Here is a 23,378-nt window from a genome sequence, read left to right as displayed (position 1 = left end):
TATTTCTTCTTCTAAATCACCATTTAGAAAGGCAGTTTTAACATCCATCTGATAGATTTCCAAGCCTCGCAAGGCTGCTACGCCAATCAATATTCTGATCGAAGTTATTCTCGTAACTGGAGAATAGGTGTCAAAGAAATCTAGACCTTCTTTTTGTCTGAATCCTTGCACCACAAGGCGTGCCTTGTACTTATCTATAGAACCATCAGCTTTCAGCTTGGTCTTGAAGATCCATTTACACCCTAGTGCTTTGAACCCTTGAGGTAAGTCAGTTATCTCATAAGTATGATTCTGCATTATAGAACTCATCTCACTATTGACAGCATCCTTCCAATATGGAGCTTCTGGTGTAGACATGGCTTCAGTGTAAGATCTCGGTTCATTCTCGACAAGAAAGACCATCATGAAATCTTCACCAAAAGATTTTTCCTTACGAGCTCTTTTGCTTCGTCTAGGTTCATCTTCAACCTGTTCTACTTCCATCTCATTTACAGAAGTAGTCACATCTCTTTCTTCACGAGTGCGTTTAGTAGTTTGCTTATCCCTATATGGAAATATGTGTTCAAAGAAAGAAGCATTCCTTGATTCCATGATAGTATTCACTTGAACATCTGATACATCTGACTTATGTACCAGAAATCGATAAGCACTACTATTGTGAGCATATCCGATAAAGATACAGTCCACAGTCTTAGGTCCAATTTTGACCTTCTTTGGAGGTGGCACTGCGACTTTTGCTAAGCACCCCCACACTTTCAGGTATTTGTACGAAGATACATTACCTTTCCAAAGTTCATACGGTGTTTTGCCAGTTACCTTATGAGGTATTTTGTTGAGGATATAATTTGTGGTGAGCAGTGCTTCCCCCCACAGATTCTGGGGTGTCCCAGATTCCTGCAATTGCATTCATCATCTCCTTCAGAGTTCGATTCTTTCTTTCTGCAGCTCCATTGGATTCAGGTGAATAGGGGGCTGTAGTTTGATGGATGATTCCGTTTATCAGGCAAAACTCATTGAAAGGTCCATCATATTCTCCACCCCTATCACTTCTGACCATTTTGATGGTCTTTGCCAGTTGCTTTTCAACTTCGAGTTTGTACTCTTTGAATTTGTCCAAGACTTCATCTTTACTACGCAGCAAATACATGTAACAGTACCTTGTACAATCATCAATGAAAGTCACAAAATACTTTTTACCACCTCTTGATGGTAGATATTTTAAATCGCACAGATCAGTGTGGATTAACCCAAGAGGTTCGGTAGTTCGTTCAACATGAGGTGATGGTGTTTTCGTGAGCTTTGCTTGGACACAAATTTCACATTTGTCTTTGCTAATTTTGCACTTTGGAATCATGTTCAAATTCATCAGTCTTTGAATAGACTTGTAATTAACATGTCCCAAACGTTCATGCCAAATATTAGAAGACTCAACCACATAAGCAACTGGATTCTTATTAATTAAATCTTTGGAATCAGGTACAACTTTGTTTTTCTTCAGGATTGTCATTACAGACATTTTGATCAATCCTGACTTAACATAACTTTTTCCTATGAAAACACCATTCTTCCTAAGTATCAGCTGGTCAGACTCAAAGTTGATTGCAAAACCATGCTTGCTCATTAGAATACCAGAGATCAGGTTCTTCCTCATGTCTGGAACATGCTTCACGTTGTTGAGAGTAACTTCCATGCCTGAAGTCATCTTCAACACAACTTTTCCAGTACCTTCAATCTTGGACTGGGAGACGTTTCCCATCTTCAATTGATCATCAGTCTTGCACTTCTGATAGGTACTGAACATTTCTCTGTCAATACAGATGTGTGTGGTTGCACCTGTGTCATACCACCACGCCTTGGGGTTCTCTTCCACCAAGTTAGCCTCTGTAACCATTGCACACAGGTCTACTTCAGTCAAGTGAGCTTGGTTGTTCTCAGACTTAGCCTTTCGGCGACACTCTGAAGACTTATGTCCAAGCTTGTTGCAGTAGTTGCACTTCCCATTGAACTTGTTTTTCATGGGTGCTTGACCTTGCTTCTTGAAGCTAGTGTTGTTTCGTGGAGGAAACTTGTTAGGCACAGCCTTGTTGGATGGTTTGCCTTTGCCCTTTTTTCTGTACTCAGCCACGTTTGCATCATGGGTCATGATCTGACCATCTTCTTTTCCAACTTTGTCACGTTTTAGTGACTCATTCTGCAATCTGGAGATCAGATTTGCCAGAGACAGGGCCTTTTGCTTGTAAGCAAGATAGTTCTGGAAGTCTGCCCAACTTGGAGGTAACTTCTCAATGAAGCAGTTCACCGTGAATGTCTCACATAGCTTCATTCCTTCAGTCCTAATCTCTTGAAAGATTAGTTCCAGCTCGTGCACTTGTGGCATGATGGGACGAGAATCCACCATCTCAAACTTGAGGAGTTTCGCTGTAGCGAATTTCCCAGAGCCGACATTGTACGACTTGTACTTCTTTTCCAAAGCATCCCAAAGTTCTTTGGAAGTTTTGACCTCACTGTACACATCGAACAGCTGGTCCACCAGGCGATTTTTGATGTGCCCTTTGCATAGAAAGTCTGAGTGCTTCCATGCTTCAACGGTAGCCAGAATCGTAACATCTTTGTTTCCGTCTGGAACTGTTGGGGGATCCTCTGTGAGGTACTTGCTCAGCTGCATTGACGACAGAAAGAAGTGCATCCTTTCTTGCCACTGCTTGAAGTTCGAACCATCAAACTTGTCGGGCTGAAGTCCTGCGGTTACCGACGCTGGCATCCTGACTTCACCCGAGCTTCCATTGGTAGTCATGTTGACATCACCATCAGTCATAGTTGAATCTGTTCACAGAAGATAACCGAAGTTAGTATTGAGAACCAAGATTCAAATCAGCGATTAAAACGTTTAAGTCGCTATGAACAGCGTTTTTCCGAAAAGGATTCGCTTTGAGTTTCCACAGATATTACCAATAGGTATTCTTAGAACTCGAAAATAGGTGTTCCCAGAATCGTCTTTTGATGACGTTCTTAAACCTTAACACGTTTTGCGGGCTTGTCTAAGACTGCCGCATAAACCGTTTCAGAAGATTCGTCTTTAACAGATCAAAAGTTCTACGAAATAGCTAAGAAACTTTCGCAGACACTTTGTAGATCGATTTTAAAAACTCTTTTTCTCAAAAACCGTTTATAAGAACTGTTTCGCAAAATTCAATCCGATTCAAGCAATAAGCAGGAAGCGGATTTATTGAGTTAAGATTGTAAGACCGCAAAAATCCGATTGAAATCACGAATAGAAAATAGCAATATTATAAACGATATGTTAAGGTAAGAGATTAAAACGAGAGTTTGAAAACCGATTGAAAACAGACGAAAACACGGAGTCGAGATATGATCTCTTTCCTTAACTCAATAAATCGCCCGTAATTTGTGATAGTTTGTTGCGATTTTTGAATCCCAGGATACAACCGTGATGAGACTATTACGCAACACCCGTAATAGAATCTGCGAACTAAAATACTACGCTATAACTCTCGAGACACTTACGATATCAAGACGAGAGGGATTTGCTGTGTGTTTGGAGTATTCGAAAATTCGATTCTTAATTCGATGATCTAGAATGAGAGAAGAGGACGTCTATTTATACTGGAAGGTTCAGCTTGATCCACAAGGAATAAGCTTTTGCGAAAAGGAATATTACGAGATATTCTCCTATTTCCGCGAGTAAAAAGATTCGGAAATCTTCCGTTATTATCTGGACGCAATCTTTTATTTCCTAAGATTTATCCTTTCAATATGCAAAAAATATTTCGCAGGAACTAAGAAGCCCACGACCCACACCCAGCTATATAGAGCCCAAGAGCCCAAGAGCCCTAAGAGCCAATTAAAAAATGCGATGAGCAACGAGCCCGGCACCGGCGGCGGCGGCGCGCATAGGTGTTTTTGCATAATGCTCTTTTACTTCCACAATGCTGTTGACCCTTATTGTGAGAAGGTCATATATTTATACAAGAGATTTTTCTCCTTTGTGAGCAATGTGGGACAAATACACTTTCACTAAACTTCCACTTTTAGTTATAGCCAATAGGAACATTTCATTTCCATAGGCTCAAACCCAAATCTCAAATGAATTTATAAGACTCATTTGCTTATTAAACTTCATTTCTTATTCACACACAAACTCAATATTACAAGTCCAAATGCTTATTAATATTGGGTTCATTTTAGTTACAACAACTTCAGTTCCTCACTCCCTTCCGAGTTTGGCAATCTTTATAGATTAGAGGGATTGTATCTTACCTCTAATGGCTTCTTTGGTCAAGTTCCTCCCACAATTAGTAATCTAACCAGGCTAACCGAGTTGCAGCTTGATGAAAACAAGCTCAATAGTAGCTTCCCACTTGTACAAAATCTAACCAAGCTCTCTGTTTTACAACTTTCTAAAAACCACTTCACTGACACAATTCCTTCTTCTCTCCTCACTATGCCTTACTTATCATATCTTGATCTGAGTGAAAACTATCTCACCGTGGCCGGTTCTATTGAAGTTCCTAACTCCTCTACTTCATATAGACTCCAGTTCCTTTTCCTTGGGAACAACCTTTTTACAGGAAAACTATTAGAGCCTATCTCAAAGCTCATTACCCTGACAAATGTTGACTTATCTTTCCTAAACATGAGCTACCCTATTGACCTAAGGCTCTTCTCCTCACTCAAATCTTTGTCGTACCTCGATCTTTCTGGTAACAGTATATCTCCGACCAGTTTAAGTTCAGATTCATACATCCCATTGACCTTGGGAACATTGTTCTTGAGGCCGTGTGGCATCAGAGAGTTCCCAAACATCTTAAAGACTCTTCATAACTTGGAGGATGTAATCATATCTAACAACAGAATCAAAGGGAAAGTCCCTGAGTGGCTTATGGAAGCTTCCTCGTCTAAGAACGGTGGATATGTTTGATAATTATTTCAACGGTTTCCAAGGCTCCACAGACGTTTTAGTGAATTCTTCAGTGAAGATACTGATTCTTGATTCAAACAGATTTCAAGGATCACTTCCTCACCTACCACACTCTACCAACGTCTTGTTTGCCGGTGCTAACAGTTTCACAGGGGAGATACCTCTCTCAATCTGCAACAGAAGCTCGCTCTCTATCCTTGATCTATCCTACAACAACTTCACCGGTCTAATTCCTCAATGTCTAAGTAACTTCACGGTTGTGGATCTCCGTAAAAACAACTTGGAAGGAAGTATCCCTGACGTGTTCTATGCTGATGCCTCTATACAAACACTCAACGTTGGCTACAATCAACTAACCGGGAAGCTTCCAAAGTCTCTTCTTAATTGCTCCTCTCTAATGTTTCTAAGCGTTGACAACAACAGAATCCAAGACACGTTTCCTTTCTGGCTCAAGGCTTTACCAAATTTGCAAGCCCTTATCCTCGGTTCAAACAAATTCTATGGTCCTATATCTCCTCCTCATCAAGGTCCTCTCGGGTTTTCAGAGCTGCGGATTCTTGAGATATCTGATAATCAGTTTACTGGAAACTTGCCACCGAGTTACTTCTTAAACTGGAAATCATCGATGAATGAAGATGGGGGTCTATATATGCTATACGAGAAGAGACCTTACGGTTTGTTTTCCTATAGGTATATGGATCATATAGATTTGAAATACAAAGGTCTACACATGGAGCAAGCGAACGTCCTCACTTTCTACAGCGCCATTGATTTTTCTGGAATCAAAATCCAAGGACAGATTCCTGAATCCATTGGTCTCTTGAAGGCACTGGTTGCACTCAACTTATCGAACAACTCTTTCACAGGCTCAATTCCTCTGTCTTTTGCCAATTTTGTGAAGCTCGAGTCATTGGACCTGTCAAGAAACCAACTCTCAGGGACTATTCCTAATGGACTAGGGACCCTCTCCTTTTTGGCTTACGTAAATGTGTCTCATAACCAACTCAAGGGTGAAATACCACAAGGAACACAGATTACTGGCCAGCCTAAATCATCTTTTGAAGGGAATGCAGGGCTTTGTGGTCTTCCTCTCGAGGAACGTTGCTTTGAGACTGATGCGCCACCAACGCAACTACCTAAGGAAGAAGAGGAAGAGGTGTTGAACTGGAAAGCAGTGGCAGTAGGGTATGGACCTGGATTGATTCTTGGATTGACAATAGCACAAGTCATTGCTTCTTGCAAGACAGAGTGGCTCGTCAAGATCATTGGTCTGGACTAAGCGTAGAAACCGATAAGATATTTTCAGTTTTGAGTTTGGTCGTTCCGTGTGTGTCAAGTAGTTGCTGGTCTTGTATTGAAGCATGTCCTTTTGTTTGTAGTATCTTCTTCATCGCACTATTTCTTTTTTCTATTAAGTAAGAATGGTGAATTCTCTGTCATAATCATATACACATCTGGTTTTTTATAATGAGAAAAATGGCATAGGATAACACATATACAAACAACTTAATGCAAATGAAAATGAATTGAATAATATAGAACACATAATACTTTATGCAACTTCATCAACGAATTAATTTTATATAAATTACAATACCCCAATCCTATAACTTCATCTTACAAATCATCACACACATAAATAGAGAGTTTTGTTCAGAGAAAGAAACCAATAACACCCCTATAAATTAAATATACATATGTTATATCTTATCAAAGTCCTAACCTAAGATCTAAAGAGCATTCTGACAATGTGTCTGAAGAAGAAGAGGGCAAGTTCATTGCAGGAGGAACATTGAGATCGATAACAGTCGAATCTTGGTTCTTCTCCTCTTGATCTTTCTCCCAGTGACATCTCATGTGACCACCTAAAGCTTGCCCACTCGAAAACACTCTAGAACAGATGTTATATCGATGATTAATCCCTGAGACAAACTTCACATGACTCTTGCTCTTATGATCTTGATCAACGGTCTCTTGATGATGATGATGATGAGGAGGAGGAGAGAGAGGAACAGGATCTTCTTCGGTTAAGTTTGTAATGGCGAAACATCCTTTAACATGTTTATGTGTTGCTCTGTGTCCACCCAACGCTTGATGTGATCCAAACACTTTCTTACAAACACCACACTCGAACCGTGCCTCCACTGCTCCACTTGAACCGGTCATCGAGCCATTAGCCAACATCAGTAAAGTAGAGGCAATGTTATGATCTTCCTCCGATGCAACCGAAGCCAACGATGATGATGACGTGGCGGTTCGTTGGTGGTTAGGAGGAGGGTTGATGCCACGCCATTGACGCTCAGGGTGACATCTCATGTGTCCGAAGAGTGCTTTCATTGACCAGAACTGTCTACCACATTCGGTGCATGGTCTTGTGATTTTGGGAGCATTAGGGTCTGGTTTCTTGACTGGTTTAGGCCTTGATGAAGAAGAAGATGAAGAACCGGTTTCGTTATTGGAGAGTTTGGTGCGTTTTCTTCTTGGGTTTTGATTGTAACTCGGAAGAATAACATTCGATGGAGCAAATGGGATATTGAAGTTGGGATCGGAATCTGAAGTGTTCGTCATTATTGCAAGTCTTAGAGAGAATTAAGGAAAGAAGAAGAAGATGAAGAAGAAAAGAAAAGAAAAAAAAAGTGGAAGAGTGGGAGTTATGGTTGGTTATGTAGAAGAGGGACTTAAGTTTTGATTCGTGGAGTCGCTTATCGCTTAACGGTTTCTTGGCAGTTACTTGTCGAATTGTTTTTTCTCATTCGTTTAAGCCCCTATTTTCTCGGATTTACATTTTTAATACTTAAAAAAAAAACATTTTTATTACTTGAGATGAAGTGCAATTGGGCACGGTTTGATTTGAACTTTGAACCGGGCACGGTTTAGTTCCAAGTGAAAGGAATCAAGCTGAATCAAAACCAAACTTTTTGTTGTTTGATTCATCGATTTCAGTTTGATTTACTGTCTCCACTAAAATGCATCAAAATCTTTTTTGGTTGATCTCAAGCCATTAATACACACAGCACAACGAAAAACTATAAGATAAACGTAAATGTAGCCATTCCACGTTCAGAAACAAGCTCTTACAGATGTATGTTGTAACAATTCAAATAAAATCTGAAAGTTAAACGACGACGACGACCCAAATTACATTAAAAAAAAGGTTTTGGGGATGGGTAAAGAGAAAGAAGATGTGACCACAAATTACCGTATTGATGCGGTTTTTCTATCCACAAGTTCACGATCCTATCACCATAAATATAAATTATAATATCATCATTACTGAGACACATTTCAAGGCTGTTTATTCTATAACTGAGACATCAGTTAACGAACCTGGCTACTGGCCAATACTCCCCAAGAGTCGTTCTACAGCAGCATTAACGTTTCCATTGGTTGCAAGCAAAGCCCTTATGTTCTCTGCTCTGTCATAGAACCCCATTTCTTGTAGCTGTTGCAACTGAGTCGCGTAGCGTTCCTCAGGAGGAACTGTGAAATTAAATTTTCCAGTCAACAGATAGTTACATAAGCAACCAAACAAAAAGTATATTCCCTGTGAATCTCACCGTTGGATTGGTTCGTGCCACTCAGGCCGCCAGCACCGAGACTGCCAAACATATTCATCAACAAATCCAGCCCCATGTTATTGCCTGTCCCTATAAACATTACCATCGTAATGATTTTACTCATTAAGCTAAATTGAAAATATATGTGCTAAAATTAAACATGTATGAAAGCAAAGAGTACAAAAAGGCGACTACTTTACTAATAGAAAGTAACTAAAGCCTTTTAAGCGTACCTGCAGCAGCAGCACCACCAGTCTGCCCCGGCTCCCTACAGAGAAGATGGATTGGGAACATAAGTACGGATTGATGGAAAAAAATAAAATAAAAGAGAGATCAACGCTTACGCCAAAAGAGAACTAAAACGAAACAATAATGTTTATGTTTCTATTCAAGTTTATTTGACGATTAAAATACTTTACAGCCCTTGAAAGAGGTTACAAATGATCAGCCCAGTTAAAGATGCAAGAGATGCTGCAATACTCAAGATTCAATCCATTTCTTGCATTCACCACCAATGGAATTATATGTTTAGAGCTAGTCACATTATTGTCTAAACACAATACGACCCAAATTACAGTTAAGATATACAAAGGACTTGTTACTGCTCAACTATGATTAAACAAAACAAAACAGTGAAGGGTATCCACACTTACTGGGTGGTCGTATTCCTATTCTGAGAGAGAAGTGATTGCTGTAGAGTCATCATTTGCTAAAGACCAAAAAAAAAACATTCATCACATTAGGGTGAAGAAACTTCAACATTCTTAGAGATACAGAAATGTTTCTTTGGAGAGACCACATGTCAAAATTTAAATGCTTAAAGACAACAGAAGCCAAACTGACCTGCATCATCTCCGGAGAGCTAAACTGACGAAGGAAGTCTGGATTCTGCATCATTTCTCTCAACTGAGGATTCGCGTCTAGCATGGTTCGGAGTTGTGGGTTGAGACTGATAAGCTGGAACCAAGGGAAAACATTAAAAATATGCTCACTATAGCAGCATTGCAGCAATGTCTTAAGTTCAGACTAATCTATGTGTAACCTGGTTCATGTATTGCGGATTGGAAAGCATGCTTTGCATCATCTGCGACATGGCTGGATTTTGCAATATCTGGGTCAATTGCGAAGCATCTGGAGTGGCACCAAGAGGTGAATCCGCTCCAAGCATACCAAGTCCACCAAGGCCTCCAAGACCACCAAGGGCACCAAGACCACCAAGTCCAGGGCTTCTCGCATCCCCACCAGAGTTTGTCCTTCCAGGGGCATTTGTCTGGCCTGTCAATAATGTTTAGTAAAAGTAAAATTAGAAACAAGCAGCCAAGAAAATTATGCATACACAAACTACTCATAACAACAAATTTTGAGACTGACATGAACTACTCGCCAATTTATTATACACAATATTGCTCCTAAACCAATGGTATACATAAAACTTCCATTTCTTATTAACAAGCCACTCTGAACTTAAAAGATATTATCGCATCCGTCAAAAGACGAGAAATCTCGCAGGAAATTAAGAGGATGAAAATGCAGGTTCTTCTTACCAGCCGTAGCTCCCCAAGGATTAGGAAGTGGATTTGCATTTGGGATACTATTCACTGTTCCCGTTTCAGCATTCGTTGTCGAAGAATTATTCGAAGCATCGGTACCTTGTGTAGTAACCCCCTGGTTTCCCAGGAGAGCAGCAAAAGGATTAGAAGCCGTATTGTTTCCAGCATTCCCGGACATAGTAGTAGCATTCAACAATGGTTCCTGAACATTTTCATACATACGCCTCAGATGGTTAAATCCCTCAGGCATAGATTCAATATTACTCATGGCCCTGTCAGTATTCCGCATCATTTCACGCATAAGCTCCGGGTTTCTCGCGGCTTCTAAGGTTTGCCTAAGGATGCTTGGGTCATTGAGCACATGACCAAGCTCAGGGTTGCGATCTACGAGCTCACGCATTTGCGGGTTACTCATAATCATACTCCTCATAAATTCTGGGTTGTTCATAAGGTTCTGAATGGCTGGTGTATTCATCATATCTCTAATCATATTAGGGTTTTGAGCTAGTTGCTGCTGTGCCTGCTCAAGATCTGGAAGACCAGCTCCGAATAACCCAGCCATAGCATTCCCACCACCCAAAGGATTGAATCCAAGCCCAGGGAACAAAGATTCCCCACCGAGAGGATTTGAGCTATCATTTGAACCAACCCCTCGAGTAACATTAGGTGCAGTGGTTTGGTTTCCAGCATTTGCAGCCGGAGCAGAAGGAGGTGTTGAAGAAGGCGCAGAGCCTCGAACCATATGAACGGTGTGATCAGCCTGCAAACCTAGATACAACAAAATTCCACAGAGAATGCAAGAAAATCAGATCACAGCAAACCATTTGACTATCCAAAGATGTAAAACATATCACAAACAATATAGCAAGAACATGGTATCTAGCTAAACAACCATCAAAAAAAGCTAAGAAATCGCCAGAATACTAATTTGATATTTCCAACGGAGAAACCCTACGAGATTTTCAATCAATTAAATCCAAAGGAGACAAGGAATCTCGAAATCAGAAAACATTACCATAGCTGAGGAGAGACTGATCGTCTTTAAGGATCCGACCCTTATAAATCAAACGCTGCTGATTAGCTGGCACATCGCTCTTCTCCGCCACCAACTCTTTGAAAGACTCCACCGTCGAATCGAGACTCGTACTCACACTAAATTTCGATCCATTCGAGCACCTGACGTTCACGGCCACAGCTCCTCCTCCTCCTTCTCCTCCTTCAACACCATCAACAGCAGTCAGCGGCTGGCTTTCTCCTTCTCCACCCATTTCTAAATTTTAGATCCTAGCTCAGAGAAGATCGCAAGAGTTTTCCGCGGAGATCGATCAAGAGCCCTAACCCTAGAAAAAAAAAATCAACGAAGATGAGAAGACTCAAAAGCACTCTTGAGTCGGTTTTGGTAGATTTCTTGAGGAAAGGGATATAACAAATGTGAAGAGAATGACTTTTTGTTGGCTCTGAACGGCCAATCAACTCAGAATCATATGACTTCGGCTCCAGAGAACGTATCGCCTCGAACCGGTGGCTCGATCGGGTCGGGCCGGGTCGGGTCGGTCGGATTCCTTCTTCGATCCGAATCAGAGGATAACAAAATCTCGCTACGGCGTCGTTTAATGAAATTTTACTTCTTCGCCAAGGCCAAATACGGTGTCGTTAAGTCGTATTTTAATTATTTAGCTAAGCCCATTGGGCCTTTAGTCCATCAGTAACTTCGTCTTCTAACCTTGCGCATCGATGAAGACTCTTGACGACGTCGGTTAACTCATAATCACTCTGGTTTAGCTTCTCTCCAGCCAAAAACCTCCTAGCCATGGATCCTTCGAGAACCATGCTATAACCCGCCACGACCCGAACATTTCTCTCCTTCACTAACTTCCTCATCTTCGCTACATCTTCCCACGATTCCTCTGCAGCGAACACGCTTGAAGCCAGCAAATACCCTGAAGAACACAAAGGCTCAAGCTCAAGAACCTCAGCTACTGCCTCCTTGGTCATGATCCCACTTTTCGAACGGTTCCTGCAACCACTTAGAATCGATCCCCAAGCACTAGCTCCGGCTTTAACGTGTTCTGGAAGGTTCTTGATTAGTTCCATCGCTTTATCAATCTCTCCAGCTCGACTCAGCATATCTACAACGCAAGAGTAATGCTGCAATGAAGGTTTGTTGTGATCTTTAACCATTGATTTGAAGATCATGAGACCTTGCTTGATCAATCCACCATGGTTACAAGCTGATAAAACTGCTAGATATGTCACAGCGTTTGGTTTGTAACCTTCTCGTTTCATTTCCTCGAATGATGCCAATGCTTTATCCGGTAAACCGCTCATTGCGTATGCTGATATGATCACGGTCCAAGAGACGATGTTTTTACTAGGAATTTGATCGAATGTCCTCCTCGCGATTTCCACGGCTCCACATTTTGCGTATGCGTCAACGATAGAGGTATCAACTGAGATGTGAGTCGTGGCTAAGCCTCTCCGGATAGCAATTCCATGTGCCCATTTTGATTTTCTCAAGTCTGCTGAAACAGAGCATGCGTCAAGTAGATTTATGACGGTGATTGCATTGAGCTTATCCTTTATCTGACAAAAGATTGAGATCGCTTCATTGGATCTTCCAAAGCGGGCTAATCCAGAGATCATTGTGCTACTAGACACTACATCCTTGTACGTCATCGAACCAAACACGGTTCTTGCATCGTCAACAAGACTGCAGCTTGTATATGCATCAATCAAAGAACTCAAGGCCACTTCGTTTGATTCGTAACCATGTCGGATTATCACGCAATGTATTGACTTGCAGGGCAATGGCTGCTCAAAGAACTTACAAACCTGAAGAAGACTCACGAGCGTAACTTCATCTGCTTCAATCGCCTCTTTTCTCATCAAATCAAACATCTTAAGAGCCTCTTCGTACCTTTGGTTGTGTACAAAGCCAGCCAAAATCGAATTCCATGAAACCATGTTTCGACAAGTCGTCTCATCAAACACTCTAAATGCTGAATCAACATCGAATCCTTTTGAATACATATCGATGAGTGAGTTACGTACAAATACATCTCCCAAATCAAAGCCTTTACGTATAGAAAATCCATGAACTGATCTTCCCATATCGATATCCTCCATTACCGCACAGGCCTTGAGAACACTTGTAACGGTTACACAATCAGGCTCTGTTTTCGCCTCACGAACCATCTCTCGGAACAACTTCAATCCCAAAACAGGCTCTTGGCTTTGCACATAGCTTCGGATTACCACACTCCATGAAATAACATCTCTTTCAGACATTTCGTCGAACAGCTTGCGTGTGCTTGACGAATCACGTTCTGAGTAGATGCACAAGATCGAGTTTTGAACAGACGAAATCCCCCAGAACCCACTACGAATCACGTAGCTGTGAATCTTCTCTCCATCGACGAACGATCGTAAACTACGAAACGCGTGAATCACAAGAACCAATGTCGAAACATTAGGCTCAAAACCCAAAATTCTTGACTTTGAAAACCACCATAGCCCTTCTTCTTCGAAACCATGATCGAGAAGCCCGAAAACGATTACGTTCCAAGAGACCGAATCTCTCGAATTCATGCAATCGAATACTCGCATCGCGGAATTCAAGTCTCCGCATTTCATGTAGAAATCAGCAATCGAGTTCCCGACGGAAACAAAAGATTCAAACTCTCTTTTGAACAGACTCGCGTGGATGCATCTACCCTGTGACAGCCATGAGAGCTTAGCACAAGCTTTAAAAACGATGGGGAAAACGAAAGGATCCTTAAATTGAATCCCAGCTCTCTGTATCTCTGAATACCCAGAGACCACTTCCCGCCATTTTCCATTGGAGGAAGCTTGTTTAATCTTTGAGGACAAAGCTTGTAGCTTTGAGCACAAGTGTGATCCCATTTCTTTGAAACTTATGAAAGCAAGCTCATTTCTATAAAAATAGTCCAAACCACAATTGAATAATATGACTTATCTATGAGTTTTAAACTTTCTTGATCTCATTTAACTATTTAGGCAATTACAATACACACAGCAAAACACTACACATTACTAGTTACAACCTTGTCTTGTCTTTTGGTTTCCATGTAGTATACATGCGAATAGTTTCCTCATTAACGAATACAAAACCAGAGAGAGAGAGAAGAAAAAGAATCTTGAGTGTTCAAAACAACAACACTAGTGAGCTCTAGCAGCTGTTTGCCTAGGTTGAAATGAAGAAAGATGTTGCCGGCGAAAATGGCCTTGTTGATGACCTACGTTTATGGAAGCTCTAGTGGACCTACGCTCCAACGGTTTCTCATTGGCAGCTACAATGAGTTCGAGAGATTCCACCACTTCTTTCATCGATGGACGGTTCTTGGGTTCGGGTTCAAGGCATTTCAGAGCTAGTTGAGCAACTCGGAAAGCGGATTTGAAAGGGTACTTTCCTTCTAGACGAGGATCCATTATGCTCCTAAGCTTTCTTCTTTCTGATAGATGAGGCTTGACCCATTCGGTTAGATTGTGTTGCCCGGTAGGACGTGTAGGATCAAGAGCACGTAGACCAGTCAAGATCTCAGCTAAAACTACGCCAAACCCGAAATTATCACTCTTTACATACAAATGACCTGTTAGAAACAAAACCAATACATGTTCAAAGTTTGTCCTCGGAAACCAAAAGGAGCCAAGAAGATAAAGAGATTTGTATTGTATATAGTACCTGTAGCAACATACTCTGGAGCTGCATAACCTTGTGTACCCATAACCCGTGTTGTGATGTGAGATTGACTAGCGGAAGGACCTAATTTCGCCAATCCAAAGTCTGATAACTTTGCGTTATATGACTGCATAAAGAGCAAGCAAACACCGTTGTTAAGTTACACGCTTGATAATTTGCTAGATCAAATTCATAAGCCATTTGTGTTTACTTACCCCATCAAGAAGAATGTTTGAAGCTTTGAAGTCTCTATAAATCACTTGCTTCTCTGAAGCGTGCAGAAACGCTAAGCCTTTAGCTGCTCCTATTGCGATCCTTAGCCTTATTTCCCATGAGAGCGGCTGAACAACAGAACCCTCTGGAGGAAATAGAAGCAGATAGAGCAATTAATCATCCGATCATAACATCTGAAATGACTTGTGTACATAAACAAAAGAAGGTTCTTACTTCGGAAGAGATGATTCTCTAAGCTTCCTTTCTGCATATACTCATACACCAGAAGCAAATCATCACCTTCCAAGCAGTATCCCAACAGCTTCACGAGGTTGGGATGAGAAACCCTCCCAAGAAAATTCACCTCACACTGCACAAAAATCAAGAAAGAAACCATTCCAGTAAACAAACAAAACTCACTATTGCATATCAGAGATAACTACTTTACCATTTGATAAGTTAAGACCCTACTCAGTACTCACTTGCCATTCCTCAAATCCTTGGAAGCTTTCAGAGTTGAGTTTCTTGACAGCAATCACAGTTCCAGTGACGTGATTCCCTGGCCCCTTTTCTTCAAGCCAGCCTTTGAAGACTTTACCAAATCCTCCCTCTCCAAGAACATTCTCAGACTTGAAATTCCTCGTTGAAGCTCTAAGTTCCGCGAGGCTGAATATCCTCAGATTCGGAATGGGAAGTATCTGACCCTCAGGGTAAGCATCTTCGCCACTTCCCGCAGAGAATCCACTATTGCTAGATATGTTACTTCTTGATGTTCCCGTAGTCGTTGACTTAAACGGACCTGCTTCAATTAGAACCATTCAAGAACAAAATCAAGCCCCAAAACATTCAATCGCATAACATATCAGAAACAAGAGAAACAACATTAATGGAACTTAAACTTGATTAAACAACAACAAGAGAACGAGATTGTTAACCAAAGGAGGAAACTTTTAGTAAAACCCATATGAGATAACACCAAAAGAAGAGTCTAAAGCAAATCAGCAAAAGGCTCCATCGTTTAACCAAGGCTAAACCACACGCAGAGATGTAAAGGCGTAACATTTCTGCATCGTACTAAACTAACACTGGTTTTGCAGATGAATCCCGACGTGTTACACAAGTTTAACTAAAACCCATATGGGAAATTGATTAGCTTACTCACAAAAATAGGGAGAGACTTGAAAAGACGAACCTGAACTGATGTTACCAGTAGAGCTAGGTGTTGTTGTTGAAGGAGAATCAGATGAAGAAGACCAACAAAGCCCCATACCGACAAACGAAATTAAAAGCCAAACCCTTTTTTGCCTCTTTTTCAGTTATATACAAGTATCTGTGTAAACAATCATACACCTTCTTTCCAGGAGTTTACCGAAGTCAGGGAGGGAGAAAGAAAAAAAAAATGGCGTGTGAAGCGAGAAGAGAGTACTTTACAAGAAAAGATACAATAAGGATGAAAGGGGATGGATAGAGATCGGACCAGTACCGTTTAAAATTGGGTGTGAATGAGTTGACAAAAGAGAAAAAATAGTAAAAAAGCTTTCTTTTTTCTCCAATTCGACGAAATTTCTTTTCTTTTTGTTTTCACTTCTCTGACTAGTGGTTGATTTGTTACCATGGCATTGAGAGAGGAAAGAGAAGACCGAGTCTGTATATTTAATTTGTTGTGGTGCAAGGATTTGAGGAAGAGAGAGGAGAGAGAGAAGTTTTTTAAGGTCAAGTCAACTGAAATTGTTTCCATATCTCCACCTAGAAAGAGAAAATCAATCAATTCACCGAACAAATTATCCTCGGCATTTTCTTCATTTGAAACTTTTTATTTTACTTTTCAACAAGTCGATGTCTGTTTCAAATATAGCTACTAATTCAACATTGAAAACAAAAGTAACTCTAATTTTCTAAACCTTCTGAAATATGAAATTTAGAAATATTCTTTTTGTTTCACAAAACTTTTGTTATTCTACCATTTTCTAACATATTTGAAAAAAATATATTTAAAACTCTATTGTACCTTTTATTAATATATACAGTATTAGCTAAGTTTATTTCTCTAATTAATAAGGTAACTATTAGGTTTTAAATTAAAAATTAAAAATCTGCACTTGAAATAGAAAACAATTAATTTCTGTAAAACGACTCTTTCGTGAAACAGAAAAAGTAAATAATATTAGAAAAATGGCAAAATCTCACTAAGTAACACATGCTACAATCATCTAATTAATTATAATTTTATCAGGTGTTAGATTCTCATAAAATTATAAATTAATGTCAAATTGATTAAAAGATAAACTTTTGGATTATTAATTTTATGAGTTATTAATGTATAGTATCGAAATTCAAGACATACTAAATTACTTGGATACAGATGAAATCATATCTACCTTATAATTTTGTTTCATGGACATGAGATGTTGGCGTTACAGTAATGAGTTTTTATGTACAAATGGAAAACCACACAGAAGAAAGAATTTTCGTGTAGTATTCTTGTAAAGTAACAAGATGCATAATAATATTTTAGCATGAAACAAAAAAAAAATAATAAAAAAAATAGAAAATACAAGATATTATTGGCATCGAATTCACTCAAGTTACAAACTAACAAACATAATCCATTAGCAGAATAAAATATAAAACAAACAAATGTTCGTGTCCGCACGCAATTAATGTAAAACAAGTTAAGATTATTGATCTAAATAGTTGCCAACAAATCATATGTGCATTATTAAAAGTATATGACGACGACTACTCTAATCACACGCGTAAAATATAGAATGTAAGCTTCACATACGTCTCACGCGTAATGCGTCGGTCAAACGATCATGATCATAGATTTTGTTTGTGGACGGAACAATTGAAAAGAAATAAGCCTCAAAGTTGATGTGAGAAAAGAAAGCAAATTCATTTTTTGTTAAGAAATATTTAAAAGCTGTTTTTGAAAATAACTAACGTAATTACCAAACACGTACTGACGTACATACGTAAAGAGGGGATAAGAAAATTTTGAACATATTGAGAGGGAGATGGTTTGGTCCAAAATGGGCTATCTTTGGATCTTGATGTATGTCTTGGGCCAACGGATCCAATCATATCAAATGCATTGAATTTTATACAGTAACCTTGATTAGTATTTACTATTTATAATATAGTTACTAGTTTCTACTCGTTTGTAAGAACAACAACATGTGTCACTACCAAAAAAAAGAACAACAACATGTGTATGTATTAATACTTCCCTTTCTTTCTTTCAAGTTTTCTTCCGTGATGGTTCAATCCGATGTGTTTAGCTCATTTCAAAACTTCTTCAGAAATATTCGTTAAAATCAATTGCTTTGATAATCAATTAATTATCTACATCAATTCCTCATAGCTATTTGATGGCGATCGGTTCCTATGTCGCATGAGCGCTACTAGAGTTCTTGAAACACATGCATCCTCCACATAGCTACACAATTAATTCATACTCTATTGAAGATGTGATATATTCATAAATTGCATCATTTAGTGTACATATTTTTAGTCCAAATCATGTCTTACCTCATGCATTTTAGGTCTTTAGGCATTGTTTTAGAACTTAGGAGATTACATTAGGTCCAAGAGAGTTTTGCATGTTTTGGAGTGTTAAACAGGTGCTTTTGGAGCCAATTTGGAGGGGAGAATGTGATTCAGATGAAGAAATGGAGTTGGAATGATCAAAAATGGTGAAAATGAGCAATTTTGGGTTTCTCGGCAAAATGCTGTACTGAAGGTCGAAGATCCTCGGCCAAAATCTTTCCCGCAGGTAGCTTTCTCGACCAAAAACATGTGCCGCGGTCAAGTCTCTCGGCCAAAAATCCCGGGTGCAGATACATCTCCGAAATCGCGTCACCGGAAGATCTTTCCGGCCGATTCAGCTGTCGGAGTCTTCATAAAAGTTGGAGATAATTGAGTCAACAGTTCAGAACAGTTGGAAACAAAGCATTTGGACCACGGAGCCGAAAGATATGGTAATCGGAAGACAGACCTCTCTCGCATCCATTCCTGAGCAACCCGATACTCCTGAATGATCGCCTGTCCGGGGAACCTTCCGGTCCGATTCAGCTGTCGGAGGCTTCATCAAAGTTGGAGACGATTAGATCATGGTTGCATAGCAAGTGGAATAATAGAATTCGGACGCGTGAGCAGAAAGTTGAACTCGTCGGAAGAAACCCCTGTCTCGCTGCCGTCTTGGACCGACCCGATGAGCTCCTAAGAATGCGAAGGACGGCGCACTTCCAGGCCGATTCGGTTTCCGAGGCCTTCATAAGAATCAGAGATATTTGAGTCCTCTTTTTATAACGTGCAAGATCATTCAATTCGGAGCTATGAGCAGGAAAATACGGTCTCCGGAATAGACACATGTCTAGACGCCTCTCTCTGATCCTGTAAATGCACTGCGAAGATGAGCCCTCCAGGAAGCCTTCCACTTCCCAAACGCCGATAGTTTTTTTACCAAAGATTGAGTTGAATGAGTTATCTTTCTTATGGAACTGGTTTCAGGTCATTTGGAGTTATGAGCTGAAAGTTACACTGAACAGAAGAGAAGCTGGTCAATTCGGGTTTTAAGAGATGCGACTGTAAGCTAAGTGTTGTGTCCTACCTCGGCGTGAATACCTCGGCATGTATGCCGATGAGGCATGTTTACGACGCCTTGGGACTATACCTCGAGGTAGGACTTCGGTCTTTCAACACCAAGGCTCCCTTGATCACCAAAATGATCCCAAAACGACTAAGTGTTGAAGCAGACCTTGGTGTGAACCCTTCAGCATGTTATGCCGAGGTCCTATGTTTCACAAACCTCGGGTACCAAGCCCCTCGGCATGTTATGCCAAGGTCCTCATCTCTCTAACCCAGATCACAAACAAATCCTCTTCACGTTTCAAAGCTTTAACCGGATCAAAGGCCAAGTCTCATGCATGTTCTTCAAGTGCTCATCAAAGTTTCAACCCAGCACATGACCCCCTGGTGTATGGCCCTCGGTGTGAGACTTCTTCAGATGGCGAGGGGTGGCTCCAGCAATCCAGAAAGGGCGGGTCAGTACCCAGTTTGTCCTGGGCTGACCCGGCCCACACTCTTTTATATAAATAGTTTTTAGAGACTAAAACCCTAGTTATGCTTTACCTTATCTTCTAATCTATTCTCTTTTTGTTTTCTCTCTGCTTCTTAGTGTAAAAACGGGTTTGATCAAGAGATATCTAGCAGGTTTAATCATCTTAAAGCTGTTTCTTATCATCTAATCATCTCATCTCTGCTTCTAATCATGATTAACACTACCTCTTGCAAAGGAAATGGTGTGTTAATCATAATTAGTGAGTAGTTATCTTTTAAGCTTCTAGGTGTGTAGATTAGGGTGCTTAGATGATCGGTTTATGATGTTTAGGTTCTAGATTTTCATTTCCTTTCCTTAGTTAGCTGCTCTTAATGCTAGATCTTTGCACATCACTCTGATCTAGACCTTAGTCATTTCTCCACCCACAAAGTGTTTGATGAAATGTCTGAATGAGCTAAGCTAAGGGTTTATGCCTTTTTCATCATGGGAATGATTTGTTAAATGCATGAATGACATATTAAAACTGTTTCTTAATGCTCACTGATTCATATTTCACAAATGATGATTTGGTTTGAAAGTGGATTAGTGTAAAGATTAATGCCTTCATGAGAGGATTAGTCTAGATTTGAGTTCTAAGTTAATTGGTTTTGAGATCATGTGATTGCTTGTTGCTGCTTTCTGTGTAAGATTCGGTCTCTTTGAAATAGAAACCGTTTGGTCATTATTAGACTTGATACTTTATGCTTGTTGATTGCTTGATCTTGCTTAAGGTGAATTAATCTTGATTAAGTGATTTACAAAGAGATTATTGTCATGGGAATGAATTAATCTGCTTTTGAAGTCTAGACTAAAGAGTAACTTGCATTGCATTATTGTTCTTAGCATCATGAATAAATCTCTAAAGCACCCTAATCAATGATCACATCTAGAGGTTTAGCTCTTATCATTTGTTTAATCATCATCATCTTGTTTAGCTAGCTTTGTTTACTTCCTTATCATTGCTTGTTTGTTTCTTGTTTATATTTTCACTTGTTACTTGTCACCAAACCTGTCTTTGATTAGCTTGACTTAAGAACTTATCTTATAAACTAGTGCCTAACTACCACACATATGGATTGACACCCCTTATACTACTTTGACAAGGGGATTGATAACCCTTCTAAGAGCTTGAAAACTCTTACTTATGAATTGGCGCCGTTGCCATATTGTGTGGGGCTAGTTAGCATTAGTTTCTGATATAGTTTTTGAGATCAAGTTTAGTTTGTTTTACTGATTCCCTTTCAAGTTCTGTCTTTGTTTTCAGGTGTATGATCACAAGAGGTCAACTTAGAAGACAAAGAGAAAGAGCTGCTCATTTGGAGAGATTGGGAATGGATCAGCACGCTGGGATTGAGCACCAGGCTCAAGAAGCTGCTCACGGTCAAGGAGTTGGTATTGGAGCTAATGGGAACATAAATCAGGTTCCACACGGTCAGGTCCATCAGGGACCAGCTCAGGGTAATCAGAACCAAGACCGGCCTCGGGTTCATCAACAAGAACCCTTCCCAAACCCACCCTGGCGTCAAGAACGTCCACTGGTCTATGTAGGAGACAATGACCGAGCCAATACACACCAATACAGAGCTGGCATTCAAGCTCCTCCAGTTCAGAACACGAATTTTGAAGTGAAAGCCTCTATGCTCAACATGGTGCAGAACTCTAAGTTCTATGGGCTGCCAAATGAGGATCCTTTGGAGCATTTGGATCACTTTGATAGAGTTTGTGATCTCACAAAGATCAGTGGTGTCTCTGAAGACAGTTTCAAGCTCAGGTTGTTCCCATTCAGTTTAGGAGACAAGGCACACCAATGGGAGAAGAACCTACCTAGCGGTTCAATACAGACTTGGGAACAATGCAAGTTAGCATTTTTGTCTAAGTTCTTCTCCACTGCTAGAACCGCCAGGCTAAGGACCAAGATTTCAAGCTTCACTCAGCATTCTAATGAGACCTTTGGAGAAGCTTGGGACAGGTTTAGGAGCTATACAACTCAATGCCCACATCATGGCTTTTCAGAAGCCTCTCTCCTTAGCACTTTGTATAGAGGAGTAGTTCCCAAGATCAGAACTCAGCTGGACACAGCATCAAATGGGAATTTCTTGGCAAAAGAAATCACTGCAGCTATGGAACTTGTTGAGAACCTAGCCATGAGCCAAGACACTTATGGGGAAGACTATGACCGGTGCTATAGAGGAGAAGGTTCTAGTAAACAACAAGAGCTGGAAAAGACCCTAGAGGAGTTGAAAGTTAAGTTTGCAAAGCTGGTAAAGGTCACTCAGCAACCTATACACTATGTAGCTGAAGAGAGGAGTTGTTTTACTAATGTCAATGAACCTGGTATTGCTCAAGAGGAGTTACACTTCATTGGGAACCAGAATAAGTTTCAAGGGTACCCTCCTCAAGGCTTTGTTCAAAAGAATCAGTACCAAGGTCAACAATCTTATCAGCCACAAGCGGTTCAGGCACAAGGGAACAGCTTCACAAACCAAGTCAGTTTTCAGCAACAAAGGTCTCCACCTCTTGGATTCGGTCAGCCACAGTTTCAGCAGGGTTCTATGCCACAGCAAGGTCCTGATATTGGTATTGTTCTCCAACAGATCTTACAAGGACAACAAAAGCTAGATTCCAAGTGTATTGACCTGACTTCTAAGATGGAGACATTAAGCTCTGAACTTATGACTCTTAGAAAGAACAAAGGCATCTGCACTTCAGAAACTCAGGTCCCTCTTGCTGGTAAAGCTGTTCAAAACCCCAAAGATTATTGCAATGCCATCTACTCAAGTGATGATCACTCAGCTGCTGGTCAAGAGATTGAATACCTTCTTTATGGTCAAGTCTCTGATGGGTCCAGTCCTAATAAAGAGGAAGAGGACGCCATTATAGAGGACTTTATGAGCTTGTTACCTGATCTCAATGAGGACATTGCAAAAGAAGGTGGAGGGGCGGCCTGTTCAGTTTGTTATTTGCAGCATTGGAATGATTTTGTTGAGCAATGGAACAATTCAAGGGACGCTAAAGCAAGGGACCAGCCTGTTGCTCAAGTACAGTCAAGGGATGATGTCTCCAGCCTAGATTCACCAAAGATGAAGCCTACATCACTCCCAAAGCTGGGTAATCCAGGGAAATTTACAATCTCTTGCACTCTTGGGAAGTTCAGAGTTGAGAATGCCTTGTGTGATTCAGGCTCAAGTGTAAATGTGATGTCTCTTAGCATGATGGAGAGACTTGGGATCAAGAACTTAAAGGAATATCCTTCTTCCATCACTTTTGGCGATTCTTACTCAAAGAAACCTCATGGGCTGATAGAGAACTATCCTTTGAA

At 40.3% G+C, this 23,378-nt stretch overlaps 5 protein-coding genes and 1 non-coding gene across 6 annotated transcripts; 1 reads left to right on the top strand and 5 right to left on the bottom strand.

Annotated features, from left to right (window-relative positions):
• Positions 1-4,814: 4,814 nt before the first annotated feature.
• Positions 4,815-6,370, top strand: LOC18026276 (receptor like protein 42). Its single transcript, XM_024160649.1, has one exon. The coding sequence runs from the start codon at positions 4,932-4,934 to the stop codon at positions 6,216-6,218; it is 1,287 nt and encodes a 428-aa protein (XP_024016417.1). The 5' UTR covers positions 4,815-4,931; the 3' UTR covers positions 6,219-6,370.
• Positions 6,371-6,649: 279 nt separating this feature from the next.
• LOC18026345 (zinc finger protein ZAT2) lies at positions 6,650-7,507 on the bottom strand. The gene has a single exon (XM_006409277.1). The coding sequence runs from the start codon at positions 7,505-7,507 to the stop codon at positions 6,650-6,652; it is 858 nt and encodes a 285-aa protein (XP_006409340.1).
• A 401-nt stretch (positions 7,508-7,908) lies between these two features.
• On the bottom strand, positions 7,909-11,523 carry LOC18026344 (ubiquitin domain-containing protein DSK2b). Its single transcript, XM_024160629.1, has 9 exons — positions 11,062-11,523; positions 10,041-10,814; positions 9,539-9,771; positions 9,340-9,453; positions 9,150-9,205; positions 8,730-8,764; positions 8,497-8,586; positions 8,267-8,419; positions 7,909-8,176 (listed from the first exon to the last, which is right to left on the bottom strand). The coding sequence occupies exons 1-8, from the start codon at positions 11,312-11,314 to the stop codon at positions 8,271-8,273; spliced, it is 1,704 nt and encodes a 567-aa protein (XP_024016397.1). The 5' UTR covers positions 11,315-11,523; the 3' UTR covers positions 7,909-8,176; positions 8,267-8,270.
• A 157-nt stretch (positions 11,524-11,680) lies between these two features.
• On the bottom strand, positions 11,681-13,949 carry LOC18026343 (pentatricopeptide repeat-containing protein At2g17210). Its single transcript, XM_006409274.2, has one exon. The coding sequence runs from the start codon at positions 13,947-13,949 to the stop codon at positions 11,724-11,726; it is 2,226 nt and encodes a 741-aa protein (XP_006409337.1). The 3' UTR covers positions 11,681-11,723.
• Positions 13,950-14,025: 76 nt separating this feature from the next.
• Positions 14,026-16,568, bottom strand: LOC18026342 (probable serine/threonine-protein kinase PIX13). The gene is made up of 6 exons (XM_006409273.2): positions 16,151-16,568; positions 15,441-15,757; positions 15,193-15,328; positions 14,961-15,103; positions 14,749-14,872; positions 14,026-14,656 (listed from the first exon to the last, which is right to left on the bottom strand). The coding sequence occupies exons 1-6, from the start codon at positions 16,224-16,226 to the stop codon at positions 14,226-14,228; spliced, it is 1,227 nt and encodes a 408-aa protein (XP_006409336.1). The 5' UTR covers positions 16,227-16,568; the 3' UTR covers positions 14,026-14,225.
• Positions 16,569-21,960: 5,392 nt separating this feature from the next.
• LOC112090014 lies at positions 21,961-22,067 on the bottom strand. The gene has a single exon (XR_002901373.1). It is a non-coding gene; the product is annotated as a small nucleolar RNA R71 (small nucleolar RNA).
• Between the last annotated feature and the right edge of the window lie 1,311 nt (positions 22,068-23,378).

Source organism: Eutrema salsugineum, unplaced genomic scaffold (genome assembly GCF_000478725.1).
Source record: "Eutrema salsugineum unplaced genomic scaffold, Eutsalg1_0 scaffold_11, whole genome shotgun sequence".
NCBI classification, from domain to species: domain Eukaryota; kingdom Viridiplantae; phylum Streptophyta; class Magnoliopsida; order Brassicales; family Brassicaceae; genus Eutrema; species Eutrema salsugineum.
The sequence above is the reverse complement of the archived record's forward strand: the minus strand, read 5'-3'. Positions and strand labels throughout refer to the sequence as shown.

Bases quoted from the DNA above. Each gene is read 5' to 3' on its own strand.
- LOC18026343 (XM_006409274.2), bottom strand. From the start codon at position 13,949: ATGGGATCACACTTGTGCTCAAAGCTACAAGCTTTGTCCTCAAAGATT.
- LOC18026276 (XM_024160649.1), top strand. From the start codon at position 4,932: ATGTTTGATAATTATTTCAACGGTTTCCAAGGCTCCACAGACGTTTTA.
- LOC18026344 (XM_024160629.1), bottom strand. From the start codon at position 11,314: ATGGGTGGAGAAGGAGAAAGCCAGCCGCTGACTGCTGTTGATGGTGTT. The intron at 9,454-9,538 runs GTTACACATAGA...CCTTGGTTCCAG, and splicing joins ATCCGCAATACATGAACCAG to CTTATCAGTCTCAACCCACA. The intron at 8,765-9,149 runs GTAAGTGTGGAT...TCTTCTCTGTAG, and splicing joins AATAGGAATACGACCACCCA to GGAGCCGGGGCAGACTGGTG.
- LOC18026345 (XM_006409277.1), bottom strand. From the start codon at position 7,507: ATGACGAACACTTCAGATTCCGATCCCAACTTCAATATCCCATTTGCT.
- LOC18026342 (XM_006409273.2), bottom strand. From the start codon at position 16,226: ATGGGGCTTTGTTGGTCTTCTTCATCTGATTCTCCTTCAACAACAACA. The intron at 15,329-15,440 runs GTGAGTACTGAG...ATTTTTGTGCAG, and splicing joins AAGGATTTGAGGAATGGCAA to TGTGAGGTGAATTTTCTTGG. The intron at 14,873-14,960 runs GTAAGTAAACAC...CTCTTTATGCAG, and splicing joins CAAACATTCTTCTTGATGGG to TCATATAACGCAAAGTTATC.